Genomic DNA, 12,697 nt, shown 5'->3' with positions numbered 1-12,697 from the left:
TTTTCTACATTGGCTAGAGGTATAGGGGGAGGGTTGAGATCTCACAAACATGTTTAACCCCGCCGCATTTTTGCGCCTGTCCCAAGTCAGGAGCCTCTGGCCTTTGTTAGTCTTGTATTATTTTAATTTTAGTTTCTTGTGTACAATTTGGAAATTAGTATGGCGTTCATTATCACTAAACTAGTATATATTTGTTTAGGGGCCAGCTGAAGGACGCCTCTGGGTGCGGGAATTTCTCGCTACATTGAAGACCTGTTGGTGACCTTCTGCTGTTGTTTTTTTCAATGGTCGGGTTGTTGTCTCTTTGGCACATTCCCCATTTCCATTCTCAATTTTATTGTATGTGAAATTATGAACATTACCGCATTCATATTAAAAAGTCCGCATCTACATCACACGTTTTCACACGCTTTTTGACATGTCATGTCATGTCATGACATGATTTTCCATAATCAGAGGTTGGCAAGTATGATAATAACTTTTAATCCCGCTGCAAATGTTTGCACCTGTCTTAAGTCAGGGATCTGATGTACAGTGGTTGTGGTCTGTTTATTTGGTTCATAAGTGTTTCTCGTTTTTTATATAGATTAGAATGTTGGTTTTAACGTTTGAATGATTTACACTAGTAATTTTTGGCACCCTGTATAGCTTGCTGTTTGGTGTGAGCCTAACCTCTGTGTTGAAGGTAGTACCTTGACCTATAATGGTTTACTTAAATAAATTGTGACTTGGATGGAGAGTTGTCTCATTGGCACTCATACCACATCTTCCTATATCTATATAAGATGACAAACAAATTAAAATCAAAATCAATTCCAATCTAAATAATACCTTTGCTTTTTTCCTATGATCATCCTCCGAGTCCTCAGTCCTGGACGAAGATAAGACACTGACATTACTTCTTGGTCCTTCATGCTCTGATAATATTGATGTACCATGATCAATGTCTCGTTGTGGAGTGGATCTGTAGCAGGGTGGAGTAAAGGGAATGTCATCATCCAGTGGGGGTGGTGGGGGAGGGGGCGGGGATTCATCTCTCTCCATCATAGAATTGTCATTTTCACTTACAGTTCTACAACATACAATCACTGATTATTCATAACTGTTGAAAATAAGATATATAAACATAAACTTAATGAGTAACGGAGTACATAAATAACAATTATAAGTATGTATTTCTATTATGTTCAAATCTTGAATTGAGTGACCCCATTAAACTCAGGATATTATATTCATAACATTTGCAGAAAAACATTGTACTTTACAATTCAATATTATAATGAATCAATGGTTCTCAATCTGATTGAATGATGACCAGAGTAAATTCTGAGTTTACCTGTAAGTAAGGGATGTAGACATTGATAATAAAACCATGATAGTAGTTGGTTAACTACAAACATGGACAAAGGAAGATAACTCCATTTTTTAAATATCATTTTTACATCAGCTGAGTAGTCAGTAATTCAGTTCATTGTACCAACATCCATTTATTATAAACTTTTCTAAAATTGTCCTTTTATTAGTTTTGATAAAGAATCTATGATTTCACCCTCCATAGCTATAGGCAAAGAATCTATGATTTCACCCTCCATAGCTATAGGCAAAGCTAGCCTTAGGTGGATTTGGCTGTTTCGTCAGGTACTATTTAGTCATAAAGCCTTTTTCGGTTCTTTCATATTCTTGGTTTCAATTTTTTTGCCTTGACCATTTCGAATGAAGTTAAATCCAGAGAAGAGCATGTAGGAAATTTATGACATGTTGTTGTGATAATTTACAAGGACATTATTGAAGTTTTTAGAACAGATAGATGATGCATGCACCATCCACAATATATATTATTCTATGATTATACATGTTTTAAAAGTGAATATTTGAGTAAATATCATTGGTGAATTTATTATAGCTCACAGATAGGATGTATGAAATAATGTGCTCAAAGCACTATATTTTTTTTTTCATTTTCCAGTTACGACATAAAAGTAACTATCACATAAAGCCTTGTTGTCTGTACACATTACACTACTAACCTATTTACATGGCAATGGAAGTCTTCGTCCATTTCTGGTTCTTCCTGTACAACAGTTGGGATATTTTCTACTTCATCACATCGTGATAGCCTATTTTCATTTTGTCTATCTCTAGCATTCTGATAATCTTTTGTACCAAATACTGGAGCAGACATTTTTCTGTCCTCCTGCCGCAAGCCATGAGGAGGTTTGGATACTACAGATGGGTATGGAGGTGGCAAGTCTGAAACAAAAGCTTCATTTATATTCTCTTATTACCTCTAGTCTGAAATGTCTCCTTATATCAGAAACTGGCATGCATACAAGTAACCTAGAATCTTGATGCATGCAGGTACCTAACAAATTCAGGAACAATAAAAACTACAAGAATAAATTGATTAATGATTCTTGTGTGATTCTACTAAAATTGGTTCTACAATAACATATCAACTATAAATGGCTATAACATAACATAACATACTGTATAACTGTATATTACTTTACCAAACAAGAATGTGTCCACAGTACACGGATGCCCCACTCACACTATCATTTTCTATGTTTAAAGGACTGTGAAATTGGAATAAATTCTCTAATTTGGCATTAAAATTAGAATGATCTTATCAAAGGAAACATGTATACTAAGTTTCAAGTTGATTGGACTTCTACTTTATGAAAAACTACCTTGACCAAAAACTTTAACCTGAAATTTGCACTATCATTTTCTATGTTCAGTGAACCGTAAAATTGGGGTCAAAACTCTAATTTGGCATTTAAATTAGAAAGATCATATCATAGGGCACATGTATACTAAGTTTCAAGTTGATTGGACTTCAACTTCATCAAAAACTACCTTGACCAAAAACTTTAACCTGAAATTTGCACTATCATTTTCTATGTTCAGTGAACCGTAAAATTGGGGGTCAAAACTCTAATTTGGCATTTAAATTAGAAAGATCATATCATAGGGCACATGTATACTAAGTTTCAAGTTGATTGGACTTCAACTTCATCAAAAACTACCTTGACCAAAAACTTTAACCTGAAATTTGCACTATCATTTTCTATGTTCAGTGAACCGTAAAATTGGGGTCAAAACTCTAATTTGGCATTTAAATTAGAAAGATCATATCATAGGGCACATGTATACTAAGTTTCAAGTTGATTGGACTTCAACTTCATCAAAAACTACCTTGACCAAAAACTTTAACCTGAAGCCAAAAACTTTAACCTGAAATTTGCACTATCATTTTCTATGTTCAGTGAACCGTAAAATTGGGGTCAAAACTCTAATTTGGCATTTAAATTAGAAAGATCATATCATAGGGCACATGTATACTAAGTTTCAAGTTGATTGGACTTCAACTTCATCAAAAACTACCTTGACCAAAAACTTTAACCTGAAGCCAAAAACTTTAACCTGAAATTTGCACTATCATTTTCTATCAGTGAACCGTAAAATTGGGGTCAAAACTCTAATTTGGCATTTAAATTAGAAAGATCATATCATAAGGAACATGTGTACTAAGTTTCAAGTTGATTGGACTTCAACTTCATCAAAAACTACCTCGACCAAAAACTTTAACCTGAAGCGGGACAGACGGACGAACGGACGAACGGACGAACGAACAGACGGACGAACGGACGCACAGACCAGAAAACATAATGCCCCTAAATGGGGCATAAAAATACAGTTTAACAATAATGGTTACACCATAACATATAATATAACTATAAGCTATATCATAACATACAGTATAACTATTAGCTATACCATCACATACTATACCATAACATACAGTATAGCTGTTATCTATACCATAACATACAGTATAACTTTTAGCTATACCGTAACATACAGTATAGCTATTAGCTATACCATAACATACAGTATAGCTGTTATCTATACCATAACATACAGTATAACTATTAGCTATACCATAACATACAGTATAGCTATTAGCTATACCATAACATACAGTATAGCTATTAGCTATACCATTGCATACTATACCATAACATACAGTATAGCTGTTATCTATACCATAACATACAGTATAACTATTAGCTATACCATAACATACAGTATAGCTGTTATCTATACCATAACATACAGTATAGCTATTAGCTATACCATATCATACAGTATAACTGATTCTGATTACAACATCATTAGAATGGGAACATTAAATTGAATGCCTCATGCAGAGAGAGTGCTAGGCTCTCTTCACTTATAACTTACAATGAATTCCCATTTGGTATCTATGATACAGATTACATTTAATAACACTAGGTCTTATCTTATATGAAACCATGACAAATCTAAATAATTCAACTGATTCATTTGGGAACATTTATAAATGAACTCTTAATATCATACAATGACAATCGTATCCTAAATAAAAATCGTTTTTAGGTTGTTGTCTAATTGATAAGTACCTCATGCCAACTTCAACTTTATTTTTATTTACTTTTATTCTCCAGATCTTTTTTTTAAGTGCAAAGATACACTGTAAATTTCCATTACATAAATGGAGTCATTATCCTACTGTAGTCTTAGAATTCTCTATTAAGCAACCCTTTCATCTTTTTATAAAATAAAATATGTCATTGATTACAAAGAAACCATGCCTCATATTACAATCAATAGATTAGAAATATAACTAGGTCCTTGTCAACCACGAAACATAGAAAACTTCTGCACTCTAACTAAAGAAAACACCATATGTTTTCCAACACATTGTTTAAACAAACAGCATAGTCATATATCAAAATAAAACATAAGCCAGATTGACTATCAAAGAAAGAGAATAAAACATGTTCATTGCAGAATTCTTTGATAATATCAAAGAATTCTGCTAAATCCTTATTTCATAAAACATTAAAAAAAAAAGTAAAGGCCATTGACAACACAAAGTAAACAAGAATGTGTCCAAAGTACATGGATGCCCCACTTGCACTATCCTTTTTCATGTTCCATGGACCATGAAATTGGGTAAATATCTAATTTGGCATTAAAATAAGAAATATAATACTATAGGGAACATGTGTACTAAGTTTCAAGTTGATTGGACTTCAGCTTCATCAAAAACTACCTTGACCAAAAACTTTAACCTGAAGCGAGACGAACGAACGAACGGACGGACAAACAGAGCCACAGACCAGAAAACATAATGCCCCTCTACTATCGTAAGTGGGGCATAAAAATTCTGAACTAAATTTGAGGAAAATCAGTGCTTCAAATAAAGAGGACTTCATTTTATGTTTTTTATTTGTATTTTGACTATTATACATTTTTATTGGTTTCACTTTAAACATGTATACTATTGGCTTATCAAACATTAATTTCTTATAGGTACTAATAATTTGAATAATTTTCATTGTCATGTGACCTGTTGGAACGAAAGACATGTAATTTGTCAGTAATAACATTCAATTTTTATTACCAGTATAAAAAAGTAAGTGTCACTGCTCATGGGAAATCATGTTTTTTTTTTCATACTAATGAGTCTGCATTTTGTGATGGTGTTATAATACAATGTGCTAGGATGATTATTTAATCAATACAATACTGATGTAATGAAAATTTAAAGAAAATTCATCATAAAAGAAGTATTTATATAACATAAATCATTTAAAAACCTGTGACAACACATTTTAGATTCTCACTTAACAGAATTGAGACATATTCTCTATGAAATTATCTCCCTGAATTATTTCAAAATTAGAGAGGACCGTGCTATTATGATTGTTACATAGCTTAATTTCTCAAAGGTTTTCTTGGAACAAATTTTGTTCAAACAAAAGACAGACCCAGTAGTATGAAATGAAGGTCGCATGGCCTTTTGTGTCAGTACAATTAAGTCTGTTTGATCAAAATGAAAGTCATGGTTATTTATATAAGTTTGTCATGATTGTAGGCAATTATATCCACCTAAAAATGCCTTATATCACAAAGTTTATAATAAATGATAAAATTCTACGTAAGAAAAGCTTCCATGCCAAAAACATTTGAATCCTGTTACCACTTGGTCATTGGTCAATGTCATATGATAGCCATGACAATGTATGTCAAGGTCAACTGATCATAACAGAATTAAGTTTATTTGTTCATCCTCTGTAGTCATTCTATGATAAAAATTTACTTTTGTCCCTACATTGGCTTGATAAACTTACATTAAACTAGTAAATATAGGATAACTAATCAAAGAATTCAAATAGAGAAAAATATTCAATGAGTGACCAAACAACACATTAATTCATGAATGCATGTAGCTCACATGTAGTTAATTATCAGTGTTGTTCAGTCACGAGTTGAATATTTTTCAATATTTGAATTATTTAATTCGTTATTCTTTTTATTACATTGACAAATGGCTTTTTTGAAAGAAATTAATGTTAAACATGTAAGGAACTATATCTTTTTTCTACGCATTAACAATTTGTTTTATCGACGTCTTGACAACGCCTTTTGTTGTATGACGTCAGAGAGTGAAATAATCATGTTTATTTCATATGTGAAATTATCGGTTTTTATTTAACTGGGAAATCAATGTAATTCATTGCAACCAATGTAATAATTAAAAGTCATTGGAGTAAAATTTATCTTCACAAAAAAAAAAAAAAAAAATGTTTTTTTTGTGTAGATTTCCTACACCAAAAAATCATTCAAATGGAATTTAAAATCATTTAATATGCAAATTCTATGCCGTTTCGGTACTTACACATCTTCGGATTTCAAATGTTTGACTTTGAGAAATTATTAAACGTTTTGTTTTCAATTTTTTTCTAATGATATGCCTATTTTTACCATGTATCTATCAATTGATTGAAACAATTACAAGTAAAAATGTAAAACTACTGAAATGGACAAACCTGTGGTCCCCTTGGACCTTAAAGATACAGAACTGATCAGAAGTGAGAGCTCAACATTGAAATTCCCTGCACCCACAAATTTAAGCTTATAATAACAGCAGATGAGCCAATAGAATTTCTTCTTTTTTCTGGATTTTATAGTATATGACAAGTTCTCTAATCCTATAACAAAGTCATTTAGATTTCCCGAAAGATATGTCATTTATAAGGCCTATGTCTAGACTAATATTGGCAATTTATTCATCTTTCATCCTTTTGATGTATCAATCTGAATTGGAATTCATAGGAAGCCTTGGCTCAGAATATTGGACATAGTATATAGAATTCTGCCTATTTGTAATGAAATCTTAATATCATACTATGGATCGACAGAAAATATGTGAAGGTTACACTGATAATCTGTATGCCACCATCAGTAATGGATATTAGGGCTGTAACATTGGCATACTACCATATAAGGTTGCACAAAATGTATGTATAATTCTGCACTAAAAAGACCGTGACATTTGAGATATTCAAACCTTATTAATGGGATGTTACAGTGCTATAAAACTTGCTATGTATGGTTAAATCTCCCATGAATTTGACTTTATTTTAGGATACAATATGAGAAAGCATGTATATCCAATTCATCGATTCATGAACGAAGGTGCAGGGAACCTCCGTGGAAATGAGAAATCCCATTGGTAATACATCTGCAAACCAATATACCATTGACTTTTCATAAGTTGCTCTCTTTAAAATGACATTATCACAACCTTAAACAAGCTAACCATAAGGGATGTGGCCAAAACCATTCAACTCAGAGGTGTCAATGCTAGTACAACTGCATATCAAACATCATTGACTTTCTTTAAACTGACCTACTCAGAAACTAATACATTGATGTAGCCAGTGGAAGCAGCATGCTTAAGTCTTTCTTTTTTGTACTTACTGAAAGCATCACAATAAGGGCTTAAATGGGCACTTGGACATCATGCAGGAAGTATAACAATGCTAAAACTATCACGATTTCCCAAAACAACATACGCTCGTGTGCCTGTATCAAGTCAAGCATGTAGAATTATGTGTTTTTCCTTTGTGCATCTATTTTGATTGAAGGATATTTTTATTACCAAAAAAAAAAAAGATTATTTCATCACTGTCCTTCACCCATGAAATAAAACTATTTTTAGTGACAGCTGTTCCCAACTTTCCAGTGTTAAATGCAATTGCCAACTGCTGTTTTAAAGACAAAAAAAATGACAATTTAACACAAAATGACATAACTTGTCATAGAAAAGAGTTTAATCACTGTGAGTCAATCAATAAATTGATTAATTTTTATTGATGGGTATTTAACACCACAGCACTACTGTATTATTTGGAAAGACATATTTTACTTTGTAATCAATGATAGAAACAGACACACTTAACTGTTGACTTTTTTAGGGTGAATTCAAAATATTTTAAAGCAATATCACCCAAAATCGTGACTTTCCACTGAGTTAAGGGTTAGTTAGTTATGCATACAAAGTGAATATTTCAGCCTGTATACCCTGATCTACAAGTAGATTAATACAAGCCTATCTATCTTGATTACTTCACAAATAAAAAATTCCTTTCCAGAGCTTAGTGTTCTTAATTATACTGAATTAAGCTAATCAGGTTTGATCTTATTACAGTCATGAAATGCAAATTAATTGCACATCAAGACTGGCATGAATCTTAACACTTAGGAGGAAAATCGATGACCACAATAGCTAATTTGACCAATGTCAATAAAACATTTCATTGGTTGTGGACACAAGGGAGACAAATAATAGTGAACTGGTGTGGGTTATATTGGATTTCTATAAATCTTTGTCCAATAACACTATCAATCATTTCTATAGCAAATTTCAAATGTGATTATCTACACAAATTGGTGCAATAATGAAACACAAACACGACCTTAAATCTACAGCTCCAAATAATTAATTTTTAACCTGTATAGAGATAATTCTGCAAAAGACAATTCTTCAACTTTTTTATAAAGGCTACTGGTATTTAGAATTTCCCTCTATTTTGTGTTCATTCAAAGAAGACACTAATCTCATTCAAATTCACTGTATCTTGTTTAAATTACATAGTACATGTACTTATAATACACTGTCGACACAGAAACATGTCTTGCCTTCATGCAATTTTGATAGTACATTTTGTACATGTATAATTCAAATTTTGAAATCATAATTGCAATAGTTTAACATGTAAACTATGTAAAACATTTAATGTCAATAAACCATGACTGAAAGTACAGGGTCAATTTATCTCTATGGATATGAGAAAAGCCATTGTTAATACAACTGCATACCAAATATCATTGACTTATCATAAGTGATACCCTTTCAACTGACTTACACACAATCTTTAACATGTTAACTATGCAAAAGATACTAAGTCAATGAACAATGAATGAGGGACCAGTGCCATATACTCTCCATGGAAATGAGACATGCAAATGGTAATACCATTACATACCAAATATCATTGACCTACCATTAGTGGTCATCTTAAACTGACCTTATTGCAAACTTTTGTACAAAAAAACTAAACAGTTTCTAAGTCAACAAAACATGAATGAAATGGTGGGGTATGAAATGAGCAAATGGTAATACAACTTAATTACACTATCACTAATTTACCACTGTTAATTTCCCCTTAACTGACCTAATCACAAACTTTTACATAAACTAAACTAAAAGTTTCTCAAAGTCAATATTGTTGATAACTTAAATCACTGTATCAAGAAAGATAACTCTTACTCTCTGTAATAAGCTCTTTTGTCTTAAAGATGCTAATTGTCTCTTGGATGAATAAAATGGTGTAACTAACATGTGTTAACAATGATAGCAGAGCGTGCATAAATATTTGAGATAGTGTGTCCAGTGTAATTGTCAAGAGTGTTATAAAAGTTGAAATTAACAATACTGGAAGAGTATCTGACCTCCTGAGAGCTTAATATTTGTATGCATAGAAATTCTAGACAAAAAAGAAAAAAAGGGGGAAAAGTAAAAACAATCATGTCAACCAGAATTAACCTCCCATCATTCAACAAATCTAAATCTTATGAACTATATAAACAAGAACTATTAGCATGGAGTGAAATAACAGACCTAGATAAAAAGAAAAGAGGAATTGCAGTAGCACTCTCCTTACCTGAAGATGATGAAACTAAGATTAGGGAAAAAGTTTTTGACCAAATTGTTCTTGATGATTTGAAGAAAGATACAGGTTTAAATACCTTAGTAGATTTTCTTGACAAGCATCTGGCTAAGGATGACCTTGCAGATAGCTTAGAAAAATTTGAGGATTTCGAAGATTATACAAGGCCAGAAGGTCAATCAATAAATGAATATGTTGCCTATTTTGACAGCAAGTACAGAAAAATTGAAAAGAAAAACATGAAATTGCCCTCGGAAATCTTGGCTTTCAAATTGTTAAGGAAAGCTAACATATCAAAAGAAGAAAAGATGTTAGTATTGACTGGGATGAATTATGAAAATAAAGAACAAGATAACATAGCGTTGAAGAAAAGTGACATTATTATTAGTAATGAAATTAAAGAACAAACTAATGAAGAAAAGAAATCCTTTGACATTATTTCAGAAACTATAACAAGTGCACCTCAAGAAGATCCATCTCATGAAGCAACAGCTGTTAGTCATAATTTACAGCTTATAAAGAAAGATGATAACATTCGATATAAACTACAAGGCTCAGATGAATGGATCAGTGCAACTGTGCTTGGAAGAGCGGGCAAAGCAACAGGAGGGAACAAAAGTTGGTATAATGTGAAAGATCATGTAAGCGATGAACAAAAAAGTGTAGACTTGGGTAATCTAGAATGGAATATTTTAGAAGACCAGACCAATGACATTGAAGTTCAAACAACTGATGAAGTGGATCAAAATGATAGTGACATTGCAAAGCAACTAGAATTACAAAAGCTGAGACAATTTAACACTTATGAGGAAGTTGAAGATGGTGGTCAAAAGACAATTTCTACTAGATGGGTAATAACTAATAAAAATGGAGAAACTAGAGCTAGATTAGTAGCTCGGGGTTTTGAAGAACACTCTTTCATTCCTAAAGATAGTCCTACAATAGGAAAAGGATCTATTAGAATATTCCTTACATTTGCTGCAAGCAAGAAATGGTCAATAAAAACTACCGACATTAAATCAGCATTTCTACAAGGAAAGAAATTAGATCGTGATGTCCATATTAAACCTCCAGTTGAAAGTGATACACCAAAAGGACTCATTTGGAAACTTAAACATGGATTGTATGGACTAAAGGATGGCGCTAGGCAGTTTTATATAAGTGTTAAGGATGAACTCTTAAATTTAGGATGCAGACAATCAAAACTTGACCCTGCTTTGTTTATTCTGACAGTAAAGGGATCTCTTCAAGGTATTTTCTGTTGTCATGTAGATGACTTTCTCCATGCAGGAAATGAAGAATTTGAGAAACTGATGGAAAAATTGAGGAAGAGATTTATAGCAGGAAAAATTGAAGAAGAGAATTTTCGTTATATAGGTTTTATGATAAAGCAAAACAATGAAGGTATACAACTTGATCATTCAATTTACATGGAAAAACTAGATCACCAACATATAGAGCCACAGCGTGCATTTCAGAAATTGAAACAACTTACCCAAGAAGAGCAGAAAAATTATCGCAGAATGGTTGGGCAACTGAACTGGGCAGTGCAAGGATCAAGACCAGATTTGGCTTTTGAACTTGTTGATTTAAGTACTAAATTGAAAAGTGCATTAGTTTGTGATCTTTTACGTGCTATTAAAAACATTGGAAAGTTAAAGGACATAAGGCCTATTCAGCTTTTCCCATCATTAAAAGGAAAGGAAACAGAAGACTGGGAAATTTTTGTATTTAGTGATGCAGCATTAGGAAATATAAATGATGGTAAAGGGAGTACAGGAGCTCACATTGTTTGGATAAAAGATAGAATAGGAAAATGTTGTCCAATTTCATGGCAAGCCAATAAGATCAAAAGGGTTGTTCGTTCTACTATAGCTGCAGAAGCTTTAAGTCTGCAGGATGGATTAGAAACAGCATTATATTTTCGGAGTATTATTGAGGACATTTGTGGAGTTGCACAAAGAACTATACCTATTACAGCTTTTATTGACAACAAAAGTGTTACCGAGGCATTAAAATCAACCAAGTTGGTAGAGGACAAAAGATTAAGAATAGACATTGCATCTATATCTGAAATGATTGAAAACAGCTGTGTTGAAGTAAAATGGTGTCCAGGAAAAGTCCAATTAGCAAATTCTATGACCAAAAGAGGAGCTTCTGGAATTGAACTCTTAAATGTGCTACAGAAAGGACAAATGCCTGAAGAATTTGTGTGAATCAATAGCATTAACATTTACATTTACTTTTACATTTGTTTTTCGGAAAAGGGGCAGAATAATCCCCGTGACCTGAGGATAGTCCAATCCCATGAAGGTTACATCAAAATTAATTTTTTCATTCTTTGTTTTCGGAAAAAGGGGCAGAATAATCCCAGTGACTTGAGGACAGTCTATCCTATGACAGTCACATCAAAAATTAGTTAATCACCATATCTTGTTCATTGAGCTAAAGAATTGTGTTATCTCATAAAGACTTATTAACGTTACAAAAGAAGACATTTTAATTAATGTTGATAACTTAAATCACTGTATCAAGAAAGATAACTCTTACTCTCTGTAATAAGCTCTTTTGTCTTAAAGATGCTAATTGTCTCTTGGATGAATAAAATGGTGTAACTAACATGTGTTAAC

General features: G+C 32.4%; 1 protein-coding gene across 4 annotated transcripts in view; it reads right to left on the bottom strand.

Annotated features, from left to right (window-relative positions):
• Positions 1-12,697, bottom strand: part of LOC143067381 (FERM, ARHGEF and pleckstrin domain-containing protein 2-like) — a 99,388-nt gene that overhangs the window by 22,870 nt on the left and 63,821 nt on the right. For all 4 annotated transcript variants that reach the window (XM_076240605.1, XM_076240608.1, XM_076240607.1 and 1 more), the window contains 2 exons: positions 2,028-2,250; positions 832-1,072 (listed from right to left, as the gene is read on the bottom strand). In XM_076240605.1, coding sequence (XP_076096720.1) covers positions 832-1,072; positions 2,028-2,250 — 464 coding nt within the window. The remainder of the gene's footprint in view (positions 1-831; positions 1,073-2,027; positions 2,251-12,697) is intronic.

This window comes from Mytilus galloprovincialis, chromosome 3 (genome assembly GCF_965363235.1).
Source record: "Mytilus galloprovincialis chromosome 3, xbMytGall1.hap1.1, whole genome shotgun sequence".
Lineage (NCBI taxonomy): Eukaryota > Metazoa > Mollusca > Bivalvia > Mytilida > Mytilidae > Mytilus > Mytilus galloprovincialis.
This window is presented reverse-complemented; position numbering and strand designations above follow the sequence as displayed.